The sequence below is a fragment of the Dendrobates tinctorius genome, unplaced genomic scaffold (genome assembly GCF_039654945.1).
Source record: "Dendrobates tinctorius isolate UK_male_01 unplaced genomic scaffold, ASM3965494v1 ptg000065l, whole genome shotgun sequence".
NCBI lineage: Eukaryota > Metazoa > Chordata > Amphibia > Anura > Dendrobatidae > Dendrobates > Dendrobates tinctorius.
Window position 1 is genome coordinate 23,434,060 of NW_027361733.1, and position 15,233 is coordinate 23,449,292.

The 15,233-nt window shown below is 47.8% G+C and overlaps 1 protein-coding gene across 3 annotated transcripts in view; it reads left to right on the forward strand.

Annotated features, from left to right (window-relative positions):
• PLAGL2 (PLAG1 like zinc finger 2) overlaps positions 1-12,913 on the forward strand; it is a 37,962-nt gene extending 25,049 nt beyond the window's left edge. For 2 of the 3 annotated variants that reach the window (XM_073580719.1, XM_073580718.1), the window contains exons 2-4: positions 6,751-6,817; positions 6,981-7,278; positions 7,723-12,913. In XM_073580719.1, coding sequence (XP_073436820.1) covers positions 7,049-7,278; positions 7,723-8,812 — 1,320 coding nt within the window. In that variant the 5' untranslated portion in view covers positions 6,751-6,817; positions 6,981-7,048 and the 3' untranslated portion in view covers positions 8,813-12,913. The remainder of the gene's footprint in view (positions 1-6,750; positions 6,818-6,980; positions 7,279-7,722) is intronic. The other variant, XM_073580720.1, reaches the window with a different exon arrangement.
• The last annotated feature ends 2,320 nt before the right edge of the window (positions 12,914-15,233 follow it).

Genomic DNA, 15,233 nt, shown 5'->3' on the forward strand with positions numbered 1-15,233 from the left:
CACTACTGAGCATGTACATAAAGTGCAGCACAGATTCATCTCCATTATGACCCCACAGCACCGGTCACTACTGATCATGTACATAAAGTGCAGCACAGATTCATCTCCACTACGACGCCACAGCATCGGTCACTACTGAGCATGTACATAAAGTGCAGTATAGATTCATCTCCATTATGACCCCACAGCATCGGACACTACTGAGCATGTGCATAAAGTGCAGCACAGATTCATCTCCATTATGTCCCCACAGCATCGGTCACTACTGAGCATGTACGTAAAGTGCATCACAGATTCATCTCCACTCTGACCCCACAGCATTGGTCACTACTGAGCATGTACATAAAGTGCAGCACAGATTCATCTCCATTATGTCCCCACAGCATCTGTCACTACTGAGCATGTACGTAAAGTGCATCACAGATTCATCTCCACTCTGACCCCACAGCATCGGTCACTACTGAGCATGTACATAAAGTGCAGCACAGATTCATCTCAACTCTGACCCCACAGCACCAGTTACTACTGAGCATGTACATAAAGTGCAGCACAGATTCATCTCCACTCCGACCCCACAGCACTGGTCACTACTGAGCATGTACCTAAAGTGCAGCGCAGATTCATCTCCACTCCGACCCCACAGCATCGGTCACTACTGAGCATGTACATAAAGTGCAGCACAGATTCATCTGCATTATGACCCCACAGCATCGGTCACTACTGAGCACAGATTCATCTCCACTCCAACTCCACAGCATCGGTCACTACTGAGCATGTACATAAAGTGCAGCACAGATTCATCTCCACTCTGACCCCACAGCACCGGTCACTACTGAGCATGTACATAAAGTGCAGCACAGATTCATCTCCACTCTGACCCCACAGCATCGGTCACTACTGAGCATGTACATAAAGTGCAGCACAGATTCATCTCCATTATGACCCCACAGCACCGGTCACTACTGAGCATGTACATAAAGTGCAGCACAGATTCATCTCCACTCCGACCCCACAGCACTGGTCACTACTGAGCATGTGCATAAAGTGCAGCACAGATTCATCTCCATTATGACCCCACAGCACTGGTCACTACTGAGCATGTACATAAAGTGTAGCACAGATTCATCTCCACTCCGACCCCACAGCCCCGGACACTACTGAGCATGTACATAAAGTGCAGCACAGATTCATCTCCACTCCTACCCCACAGCACCGGTCACTACTGAGCATGTACATAAAGTGCAGCACAGATTCATCTCCACTCTGACCCCACAGCACCAGTTACTACTGAGCATGTACATAAAGTGCAGCACAGATTCATCTCCACTCTGACCCCAGCACTGGTCACTACTGAGCATGTACATAAAGTGCAGCGCAGATTCATCTCCACTCCGACCCCACAGCATCGGTCACTACTGAGCATGTACATAAAGTGCAGCACAGATTCATCTGCATTATGACCCCACAGCATCGGTCACTACTGAGCACAGATTCATCTGCACTCCAACTCCACAGCATCGGTCACTACTGAGCATGTACATAAAGTGCAGCACAGATTCATCTCCACTCTGACCCCACAGCACCGGTCACTACTGAGCATGTACATAAAGTGCAGCACAGATTCATCTCCACTCTGACCCCACAGCATCGGTCACTACTGAGCATGTACATAAAGTGCAGCACAGATTCATCTCCACTCCAACTCCACAGCATCGGTCACTACTGAGCATGTACATAAAGTGCAGCACAGATTCATCTCCACTCTGACCCCACAGCACCGGTCACTACTGAGCATGTACATAAAGTGCAGCACAGATTCATCTCCATTATGACCCCACAGCACCGGACACTAGTGAGCATGTACATAAAGTGCAGCACAGATTCATCTTCACTCCGACTCCACAGCACCGGTCACTACTGAGCATGTGCATTAAGTGCAGCACAGATTCATCTCCATTATGACCCCACAGCACCGGACACTAGTGAGCATGTACATAGAGTGCAGCACAGATTCATCTCCATTATGACCCCACAGCACCGGTCACTACTGAGCATGTACATAAAGTGCAGCACAGATTCATCTCCACTCCGACCCCACAGCACTGGTCACTACTGAGCATGTGCATAAAGTGCAGCACAGATTCATCTCCATTATGACCCCACAGCACCGGTCACTACTGAGCATGTACATAAAGTGCAGCACAGATTCATCTCCACTCCGACCCCACAGCCCCGGACACTACTGAGCATGTACATAAAGTGCAGCACAGATTCATCTCCACTCCTACCCCACAGCACCGGTCACTACTGAGCATGCACATAAAGTGCAGCACAGATTCATCTCCACTCCGACCCCACAGCACCGGTCACTACTGAGCATGTACATAAATTGCAGCACAGATTCATCTCCACTCCGACCCCACAGCACTGGTCACTACTGAACATGTACATAAAGTGCAGCACAGATTCATCTCTATTATGACTCCACAGCATCGGTCACTACTGAGCATGTACATCAAGTGCAGCACAGATTCATCTCCACTCTGACTCCACAGCAGCGGTCACTACTGAGCATGTACATAAAGTGCAGCACAGATTCATCTCCAACCGACCCCACAGTATCGGTCACTACTGAGCATGTACATAAAGTGCAGCACAGATTCATATCCATTATGACCCCACAGCATCGGTCACTACTGATCATGTACATAAAGTGCAGCACAGATACATCTCCACTCTGACCCCACAGCACCGGTCACTACTGAGCATGTGCATAAAGTGCAGCACAGATTCATCTCCACTCTGACCCCACAGCACCAGTTACTACTGAGCATGTACATAAAGTGCAGCACAGATTCATCTCCACTCCGACCCCACAGCACTGGTCACTACTGAGCATGTACGTAAAGTGCAGCGCAGATTCATCTCCACTCCGACCCCACAGCATCGGTCACTACTGAGCATGTACATAAAGTGCAGCACAGATTCATCTCCTCTTCGACCCCACAGCATCGGTCACTACTGAGCATGTACATAAAGTGCAGCGCAGATTCATCTCCACTCCGACCCCACAGCATCGGTCACTACTGAGCATGTACATAAAGTGCAGCACAGATTCATTTCCATTATGTCCCCACAGCATCGGTCACTACTGAGCATGTACGTAAAGTGCATCACAGATTCATCTCCACTCCGACCCCACAGCATCGGTCACTACTGAGCATGTACATAAAGTGCAGCACAGATTCATCTCAACTCTGACCCCACAGCACCAGTTACTACTGAGCATGTACATAAAGTGCAGCACAGATTCATCTCCACTCCGACCCCACAGCACTGGTCACTACTGAGCATGTACATAAAGTGCAGCGCAGATTCATCTCCACTCCGACCCCACAGCATCGGTCACTACTGAGCATGTACATAAAGTGCAGCACAGATTCATCTCCATTATGACCCCACAGCATCGGTCACTACTGAGCATGTACATAAAGTGCAGCACAGATTCATCTCAACTCTGACCCCACAGCACCGGTCACTACTGAGCATGTACATAAAGTGCAGCACAGATTCATCTCCACTCTGACCCCACAGCATCGGTCACTACTGAGCATGTACATAAAGTGCAGCACAGATTCATCTCCACTCCAACTCCACAGCATCGGTCACTACTGAGCATGTACATAAAGTGCAGCACAGATTCATCTCCACTGTGACCCCACAGCACCGGTCACTACTGAGCATGTACATAAAGTGCAGCACAGATTCATCTCCATTATGACCCCACAGCACCGGACACTAGTGAGCATGTACATAAAGTGCAGCACAGATTCATCTTCACTCCGACTCCACAGCACCGGTCACTACTGAGCATGTGCATAAAGTGCAGCACAGATTCATCTCCATTATGACCCCACAGCACCGGACACTAGTGAGCATGTACATAGAGTGCAGCACAGATTCATCTCCATTATGACCCCACAGCACCGGTCACTACTGAGCATGTACATAAAGTGCAGCACAGATTCATCTCCACTCCGACCCCACAGCATTGGTCACTACTGAGCATGTGCATAAAGTGCAGCACAGATTCATCTCCATTATGACCCCACAGCACTGGTCACTACTGAGCATGTACATAAAGTGCAGCACAGATTCATCTCCACTCCGACCGCACAGCCCCGGACACTACTGAGCATGTACATAAAGTGCAGCACAGATTCATCTCCACTCCGACCCCACAGCACCGGTCACTACTGAGCATGCACATAAATTGCAGCACAGATTCATCTCCACTCCGACACCACAGCACTGGTCACTACTGAACATGTACATAAAGTGCAGCACAGATTCATCTCTATTATGACCCCACAGCATCGGTCACTACTGAGCATGTACATCAAGTGCAGCACAGATTCATCTCCACTCTGACTCCACAGCAGCGGTCACTACTGAGCATGTACATAAAGTGCAGCACAGATTCATCTCCAACCGACCCCACAGTATCGGTCACTACTGAGCATGTACATAAAGTGCAGCACAGATTCATCTCCATTATGACCCCACAGCACCGGTCACTACTGAGCATGTACATAAAGTGCAGCACAGATTCATCTCCACTCCGACCCCACAGCATTGGTCACTACTGAGCATGTGCATAAAGTGCAGCACAGATTCATCTCCATTATGACCCCACAGCACCGGTCACTACTGAGCATGTACATAAAGTGCAGCACAGATTCATCTCCAACCGACCCCACAGTATCGGTCACTACTGAGCATGTACATAAAGTGCAGCACAGATTCATCTCCATTATGACCCCACAGCACCGGTCACTACTGAGCATGTACATAAAGTGCAGCACAGATTCATCTCCACTCCGACCCCACAGCATTGGTCACTACTGAGCATGTGCATAAAGTGCAGCACAGATTCATCTCCATTATGACCCCACAGCACTGGTCACTACTGAGCATGTACATAAAGTGCAGCACAGATTCATCTCCACTCCGACCGCACAGCCCCGGACACTACTGAGCATGTACATAAAGTGCAGCACAGATTCATCTCCACTCCGACCCCACAGCACCGGTCACTACTGAGCATGTACATAAATTGCAGCACAGATTCATCTCCACTCCGACACCACAGCACTGGTCACTACTGAACATGTACATAAAGTGCAGCACAGATTCATCTCTATTATGACCCCACAGCATCGGTCACTACTGAGCATGTACATCAAGTGCAGCACAGATTCATCTCCACTCTGACTCCACAGCAGCGGTCACTACTGAGCATGTACATAAAGTGCAGCACAGATTCATCTCCAACCGACCCCACAGTATCGGTCACTACTGAGCATGTACATAAAGTGCAGCACAGATTCATATCCATTATGACCCCACAGTATCGGTCACTACTGAGCATGTACATAAAGTGCAGCACAGATTCATCTCCACTCCGACCCCACAGCATCGGTCACTACTGAGCATGTACATAAAGTGCAGCACAGATTCATCTCCTCTTCGACCCCACAGCATCGGTCACTACTGAGCATGTACATAAAGTGCAGCGCAGATTCATCTCCACTCCGACCCCACAGCATCGGTCACTACTGAGCATGTACATCAAGTGCAGCACAGATTCATCTCCATTATGTCCCCACAGCATCGGTCACTACTGAGCATGTACGTAAAGTGCATCACAGATTCATCTCCACTCCGACCCCCACAGTATCGGTCACTACTGAGCATGTACATAAAGTGCAGCACAGATTCATCTCCACTCTGACCCCACAGCACCAGTTACTACTGAGCATGTACATAAAGTGCAGCACAGATTCATCTCCACTCCGACCCCACAGCATCGGTCACTACTGAGCATGTACATAAAGTGCAGCACAGATTCATCTCCATTATGACCCCACAGCATCGGTCACTACTGAGCATGTACATAAAGTGCAGCACAGATTCATCTCCACTCCAACTCCACAGCATCGGTCACTACTGAGCATGTACATAAAGTGCAGCACAGATTCATCTCCACTCTGACCCCACAGCACCGGTCACTACTGAGCATGTACATAAAGTGCAGCACAGATTCATCTCCATTATGACCCCATAGCATCGGTCACTACTGAGCATGTACATAAAGTGCAGCACAGATTCATCTCCATTATGACCCCACAGCACTGGTCACTACTGAGCATGTACATAAAGTGCAGCACAGATTCATCTCAGCTGAAAGCCGAGATCCTCAAATCAAGAACAGATCTGACATTTATAGGACACTTCATAACTTTCCCAAATTCTTATGGAAACATTTACAACACCTCCTGCACTGAACTACTGTACCCAATGTATTATATAGTTTAGGAGTCAGTCCATTTCATACCGACTCCACGATTCTGACTTCACAGCACTGGTCTTACATAAATTGAGAACAAGGACTGAGACAGAGCCGGGAGACAGTGGAGATTGTGCAAGTGCAGTCCTGCTGCCGAGCGTGCAGGAGAGGAATTGGGGATGGCACGTGCGCCATCCTAGACCTCCAGCACTGCCCATATGCTAATGTTAGCGGTGATGTTGCATATACTTCGTGAAAACCATATGGGCTATACACAGAACATTAGATGGGGCCAGAATTTTCATTATTTTTTTTTTATTAGTGTTAATCTTAATGAGGGACAAATAAAACACATATCTTAGCCAACCCCTGTAATGCTGATTTCTGCCTTTTGGCTGCAGGTTGGAAGATGGTGAGGCGTCTCCTGCGTTGTCTCCCAGAGGGGTGAACCCAGATCGTCAGCTGCAGGTAAGAGCCACCTGTAATATCATCACCTGTCTGCTCCTGGGAATGCTGGGTGAGAAGTATACAGCCGCCAACACAGGGCATATCACCCAGCTTTCTTGCGTTTTTTTTTTTTCACAACAATGATCATCACAGTGCTTCATTCTAACTGTTGTCCATTCACCAGGATTGGCTTTGCGCTGGCACCAATGGGGAAATGACCGCTCACGCGGCTGAGTCACCACTGGTTCTGCGATGAAGACGCTTTTCTTTAATGCTGCAAACAACGATCACCGCATCGAGTGGAAAGCGGAGGCCAAACCCCAGGAGGAGGGAGACCCTGCCCAGAGCAAGCTCCTGCATGACACCACCAGGCTTGATGCCCCTTGTAGCAGTGAGCAGGAGAGCCCACCTCTCCCGCGCCGGTTTACCTGCCCCCAGCTGCTCTGCGACAAGACATTTGCATCCAAATACAAGCTGTGCAGGTACAGAGACCGATGCCGCAGGCCCTCTAAATACCCTATAAATGCGGCGCCATCTATAGGCAGGAAAGTGTAATGGCTATTAAGGAAACTGGCGCCATGTGACTGGGAGGAGGCAAGCTTATGTGAGGCCACAACACCGCCATTATTTTTAAGACCTCTGCTTGCTGTCAGTGAATTGATTAATTCTGACCTAATGATTGTTACCTCCGTATCCTGGCTGGAAAGCAGCGCAAATCTGTTGCCCGCCCTAATGGTTTGTTATAGTGTGTCAGTCTGGGAGTCTAGGTTAGGTCAGGATGGGTGTCAAGTCTGAGTGAGAATGTTTCCATCCACTGGCAGCAAGCAGACATATTGCAGATTCTGAAGAATCAAAGCTTAAAATGATATTAGACGGGCCAGTAATGGGAATGTTGTGTGTAACTGTGACTTTTCCTCTCCCTTCAGGCATATGGCCACTCACTCTATGCAGAAATCCCACCAATGCTCACACTGCGGCAAAATGTTCCACCGGAAAGACCACCTGAAGAATCATCTGCAGACCCACAACCCTAACCGAGTGGCCCTGCAGTGCCCAGAGTGCAGCAAGAATTACAGCACCAAATACGGACACCGCCGCCATCTTGCCTTACATGCCATTGCCAGGGGCGACCTCAGCTGTGCCATATGTTTTCAGGTTTTCAGAGACCGGCAGTCCGTGCTGGAGCACCTGAAGAGCCACAACCATCGGCCATCCATGGGCAACCGTGAGAAGAAATACCCCTGCGAGCACTGCGACCGCTGCTTCTACACCCGCAAGGATGTCCGGCGCCACCTGGTGGTACACACCGGCCGCAAGGATTTCCAGTGTCACTGCTGCGCCCAGATGTTTGGACGCAAGGACCATCTAACGCGGCACATGAAGAAAAGCCATTGCGAAGAAGCACCTCGGATCAAGACAGAACCTCAAGATGACTTGAGCCTCATGAGCTGCCAATCAACAGTCGTGAAAGAAGAGTGGGGGTCCATCATGTGCATGCAGCCAAGAGACATGATTTCCACGGGCATGTACACTATGCCATTTCAGCCCTTACCCAATGCTGGCATTCCCCAGTCGTTAGTGCCAACCTCATTGCCTTTAGGGCTTAGTTACCCCTCCGAAAGCGTGCCCACCTTCTCTACGGACCCATCTAGCAGGTTCCAGTTCACCTCTACCTCATACCTCCCCAAAAGTGAAATGGACTCTTTCATGTCTGATGGGTCTGGGGGGCTGTCCCTCACTTCCCCCGAGCTGGCGGCCTGTACGCCACAGGCCGCATTGGATGAGTCTTACCTCTCTGCCCTGTGCGATCCCCTATCATCGGGCATAGACTTTAACCATTTCCTCAGCTTCTTTCCCGTCAATCTCCCTCCTTGTAACCTCTCTTTGCCCAACACTGAGATATCCATGGGAGAAAATCAACAATTCCTGGCACCAGGCAGCGACCTGCCCCTGCCTCATTATACCTCAGACATTAACCCTACAACATTGCCTCAGTTTCACCAAGCCTTCAAGTAAACCCGGTGAGACCATTTCTTATCTTACCTCATATGATACCGGAGAGAACGCTTGGTGCCATCTTGGCGCCTTTTTTTTCTCGTATTTCGAGGCCTCGCAGTTACTTTTATTTGTCCGTTTTTTTTAAGCTAACCTCTTCCATTTGTCTGACAACAGCGCATCATACCTCAGGATCAGAGACTGCGCCATTCCACGCCTCGGTGGAAACCAGAACGATCCCACCCCCTATAAAATGTGAAGATGGTGGCGGGTCGGCGGGCAGAATGGAAGAAGATGGTGGACGGCATTCATCAAGCATAAGACTTGCATCTACCAGTAAGATCGATACGATCGCCACCCCTTCACCCAGCCACCTCGTCGGAATGGTCTTCTGAACCAAGAACCCGTACCAGTGCCAAGTCTCATCTACCTCTTTCAGATCTGTGCCCGTATAAAGACAATTCCTCGCCGAGGAGACCAGTTGGAGTCATTTTCCAATGGGTTTGTTTACTAATCTTGGTGGCGTCGCCCGCTCGTATTACCTCACTACGCCGTTTACAGTGTGAATCGTGACATAAGCTACTCCGCAGAGCTCTGCTGCCCCCCAATGGGCACTTTTAGGTGGTGCTCTAGTGGCGCCCTCAGCAAATTCTTCCCAATTTAGTTTGTCACTTTAGACGTCGCCCAGTCGTAGCGGCAAATCCAGCTTCAGTCCTGCCATCCCTCCCTGCCCTCTCCTCTGCCTGAACTTATTGAGACAGGCTGGCTGCTAGGGACATTGTAGAGTGCTTGTTAGGCAACATCCATAGCACCCAGACTGTTGGCCATGTCTGGATGGGATTGTCACCATTCCTAGCGTGCCTTCAGGGGCAGGTAAGCCTGGTGACTACTTGAGAGTGGGGTGCAAAACAGTTACATTGTATGGAGGATATAAATGGGAGTTTGCTCCAGTCCTACATAGAGTTTCTATTCACTGATGGCAAGCAGTCATCTCAAAAATGTCAAACTGTTAACTTTATTAGACAATGTAATTTTACACTGATTACGATCCATAGGATCAAACATTTAATAACGGTGAGAGCTATTGTTCTCTGTTAGCGGCTAGGTACCTGTCAGTGGGATCATAAACCAGTCACATTCCGCCTCTCTCCTGTTATTTTGGGCTTGGGGTACACTTCTTACAGTATCTCATTAGTTTTAGACACCAGCAGGTTGGGAGTTTTGCCGCATCTTCTTCTGCATCATTTGACCCGTTACGTCGCCCCGATCTGTTCTAGATCCCTGGGGTCCGAGCGCTCCCAGCTCACTAGGTCCAGCCGTGACATGACAACAGCGGAGGCAGCCATATTGTAGCCCCAACCCCATTGCTGACACCCTAAACTCATCGGCAAACACGACAGCCTCTGCCGCCGATCTATAGTTGGATCTTACAGCACACAATGGCTGCCATTTTATATTCCTCAAATATTGACCACCTGCCATCGTGCAAAGTACTATTACATCATGTTAGTAAGTGTGAACGTCTAGGATCGGAGAGCGCTGCACCCTCGTCCGTCTAAGCCCCCTCAGATGCCAGCGGTCTGCTGCATCTAATGGATATAAAGAAGCAAGTGGTTCCCTTTGTATGCCCGTCCTCTTCTGCCCCAGGACACAATGATTGCATAACGGGTTCCCTGCCAGGCACAATACCCAGTGATACAGAAGTATTAGGTATTACAGAAGCGAAGAGGTGAATGGATGGAGCTGTGCCAGTTCTGATGCCCAGGCAGCCCTGTGATTAGTGGGGCTGGCAGAAGTCAGACCCCTGCCAATCTGATATTGATGACTGCAGCATATTCAGAACATGAACAGGCTGCTGTAATGCCGGCCATTCACATTAGATAACTGTTGGCCCCAGATCACCACCATCTTCCCCCTACAGAGGAGGGCTTTGGCGTTCTCTATGAGAGTGTCACTGACGAAGTCCTCTGGCTGCTGCTAATCTCCGCAACAAATGCCCGATCCTTATGTACCCCGATATCATCTTTAGGGAGGCCACCATACACAGTGGATGGATGGCCAACCCCAATGACTTATGTGTATGGGGGTGGAATCATAAATCGCCCATAATGACCCTGACAAGCCCTGTTGCCTCCAACACTGGAGTTAACTTGTAGACAGTCGTAAAAAGCGCCAACTTTACGACAGTGGCTGACGCGGTTTGATATACATGGCACATATGTAGGCCGTGTAGTCTAATGCCCCATATACACATTAGTATATGTCGGCCAATATCAAAGGGATTCCCAGAAGGGAGATGAGGGTCCAGTGTGTCCAATTTCAGACCTTAGATCCTTCTCTTTGCTAGAGATGCGCAGCAATCAGAGATGTCCGGCAGTGGCCCACCCATAGAGAACACAGGAGCACTTGGGCAGACAGTGGGAGTCGGGCGAGATAGGGTCGGCCAAACGACTGCTCAGATGACAGCTTTCTAATGTGTATGGGAGCATACATTTAACTGTTACCTTCCTGTGTGCCACAGTTTGGTGTTACAATGATTCATCATAGGCTCAGCCTTTTCCCAGACATTTACCGATAGGCCCTCTTGCCAAGTGTGCCAAAGCACCTAATAAATGTGGGGTGAGGCAGGAAACGCAGAATCCCACCGCACTCTGTGTCGGGGGGCAAGTGCACTTTAAGCAGATTGGTTGCAGGGAAGGCCCCAGTCACATGTGAGAGACGGATATTCAGAAGTTTCTGCTTCTACTTCTCCACTTGTTATTACGCCATTGAACAGACTGTCATTTTGGGTTTAAGGGATGTCCTCCAACGCTAAAGCAAACAGCACGCGGTGACGCAGTCTGTACCTACCTCCAGTGGAGTCCTGATGGAGGCTGTGGTCTTAGAGGAGAACTAGTGATGAGCGAACTTACCTGTGTGCTTATCGGGGGGTCTCTAAAAATGTTTGCATGTCTCGTGGCTGTCAGGCAATCCCTGCGTGTTGCAGCTGTCGAGCAGCCGCAGAGACTCGAACATATTATTCGAGCACGCGGAAGACACTCTGTCAGCACCCGAGCTTGCGGGATAACACATAATTCGAGCACGTTCGCTCATCACTAATGAGAACACTTCTGATGCGGCATTTTGGAGCATACTACAACTCCTTGCAGGCCCTGATTGTTGCAGTTTCTTAGTGCTTGCTGGGAGTTGTAATTTTCCAGCATCAGGAGAGGGACGGATTGCAGACCACAAATGTAGAGGTTTATTTTTAGGTTCATCAGCATTTTGCCATAATCCTGTTGTTAAACACCTTCAAACTTTTGCCGTTCTCACACCAGTTCCGGACACCTCTTCCAAAGTGTGCGGGGTGAAAACCCACCTGATAAGTTCATCAAAAGTAATGGCCCGATTCCTCAAGACTGCCATTTTGTACCCCATTCTCATTTATGACTTTGCGGGAGTCAGATACTTCATTAAGAGGCACATCATACAAGTGGCATGCGCCTTCCATTAATTTGGCACCTCGTACTCCTGCACGCCCCTGACTGAGACTGGGGTACAAAACGGCTGCCCTAATGAATCCTTTAGTATTTTGGTGACAGCCCCTTTAGTCCTCATAGGGGCAGCATCTCCCACCAAAGCCCCCCTATTCCTTTATACATTTAACTACCCAGCCTATTAACCCCTCAGAGCCCACACACATCACTTATTTCATATACATTGGGCTTTCCTCATATCAGCACTTAATGCCTTAAAGAAAATTTGACATTTTATATTTTTCCAACTTACCAGAATATATATATATCTATACGTGTATATACATATGAGCTCTATATTTTTAATAAATATTAAAACGCTTCATTTCCCCCGAAGATCTGACGTCGGGTCCGTAACTGACAGACAAAACAGACAAAAGGTTAAAAAAAAAAAAAAAAAAGGGTTCAGACCACCTCTAAGAGTGTCACGTGTAAAAATATCTTGCTCTCAAGGCTTTTGTTGCAGACAAGAAGTATTAAAGGAGATGTCCACCATCACACAGATGGCAAATTACCTGGAATAGTTTGTCCCTCTTTAGGGCAATACATATACTATGACACTTCACTGCTATATCTACGACCAATCTGATCATAGTCTCAGCTGTATCCTGCACAAACTGCCCCCCTGGTGGCCACTGCAAAGGTGGGGTGTCCTGAATCCTATGACAGTGTTAAATGAATGTGAATCAGGCATAGTGCCTATCCATTCCTATAAATAATATATAAAGTCCCACCAGGTTTCCAAGTGTTCCCCGTTAATTTGTATTAGGGATCAGAACCTATATACTACGATAGCACTTTGGGACACATACAGCTCCGTTCTCAGGTGGGAGGGGGACTGTAAACTTCAATATCGACCATTACTTATACACCTGGTCCCGCTGCTGGGATGGATGCGAGTTACAAGTCCTGCAACATTGAGAAGTACCATTCGCATAGTATGGATAAAGGGAATTACCCAAGCAACCCTTCCAGCATATTAAAAGTTAACATCACTTTTCATCCTCAATCTTGATCCACTAGACCAGGGTTCCCCAACTCCAGTCCTCAAGGCCCACCAACAGATCATGTTTTCAGGATTTCCTTTGTATTGCACAGGTGAAGCAATTATCACATGAGCAATACTAAGGAAATCCTGAAAACGTGATCTGTTGGTGGGCCTTGAGGACTGGAGTTGGGGAACCCTGCACTAGGGAGCAAATTCTGACTTCAATAAGAACACAATATGTAGTGTGTTCCCCCTAGTGGCTGCCGCAGTCAGAATGTAAATCGGCCTATGGTGGGGATGTGCAGTGCTGTATTAATTATATATATGTTTTTAAGGTATTCTATTTGTGTCAAATCCATATTAGTTCCTGCTGCAGCTTAATGTACAATCCAGCATTAAAGAAACAGCAACTCTGACGACATGCTGCACCCAAATGAATGTTTATGGAGCTCAGCCACTTTACTATGCACCCCTTTGTCCCCCTTCTCCCCCACCATCTGATCTGGCAGACAATAAGTGAAGGTTGTGTTCCCCTTTAAGTGGAGCAATCTTGTACTCCTATATGTGTTACTCTACTGTGCCTACGTGGAGCACTGCGCCGCCGACACTACATGGTATCACGCTTTAACAGTATCCTCAAATATTTGCAATAGAAGAGGAAACCTTCAGCTGTAAAACTTTATTTTCTTTGCATTACGTAGCTGTAGACTCCTTGAAGTGCCCCTCCGTGTTCTCCTGTATGTAGAATATACCGACCTGCGTTACCCCAGGGGGAGGGGGTATATTTTATATAACAGGGCGGGCGCCGGTAGCATCGTCCTCGCACTGTGGACCAATCACTGACATTGTAGCACTTTGATATAAATAGTTTTTGGTCGATTAATGGAAAATCATTCAGTTTGTTTTGTAATATGGGGAGGGGGGGAAATAATGTTTTATTTTTTTTGGTTAAAAGAGTGAAGTTTGCTAAATAAACATTTGCTAGAGGACACGACGCCTGGAGTCATTTATCGGTGTTAAGATGGCAGCCAGAAAAATTGCACCACTGCCATGGGGTCTATGGTGTGTGGAGGCAGTGTAAGACTGGTGGGACTATGCCACTTCATGAATTCAGCACATCTGTGCACCGTGCCAGGGATGGGAGTAACGTTTGAGGTGTAAAACACCACTACTAGTTCGGTCAGAAACTGGTGTGACAACACCATTATGCTCAACATTTTTTATCAATTTGTGCAAAGATTGTGTTACTCCAGTTTTCTCCTGCAAACGTTGATAAATCAAGGCCTTTATCTTAGATCGGCTTTTAACTCGTACTCTATATCGATGCTTTGCCCCAAAATAAAAGATGAACATCAAATCGGATGCATTTTGCAGCTACGGGTGGGGGGCGTGTTCTTTTTCTGTTGTATGTTGATGCCTGCTTATGATTTGTCAGCATCATACAGGGAGAAGTACAAGCCCCCAGTGAAAACTGATAATTAACTAATTAGGTGCTAAACTGCTAATATTGTCTCAAAGGTGTAATAAAAAAAAATATATAAAATATTCCACTCTGTAGCCACTATTACACAGAAGGTCCAGTTGGACATGAAAAATTTGACAAAAGATCCTCTTTAAAGAATCTGTGATTCACAGAAGGGTTTAAGAGTAATTGATTTCCAGGATGAGGGATCATCTCAGACTTACATCCACTCCCACCTCTCTGATCAGAGAACACAATGGATTTTCCCTTTAAATACTACTCTGTTCTATGGCAAGGCTAAAAGGGACAGTTTTGCTGCACTGCAGCCCTGCAGTTTCCATTCTACAGAAGAGATCATCCCACCAGCATGAAACACCTGAAGGGGCATTTATTTACAAAAGGACACAAAGATGGACAACAGTAAAAAAAAAAAAAAAAAGACAAAAATCAGCAATTTCAAGAGAATATTCATTAAAA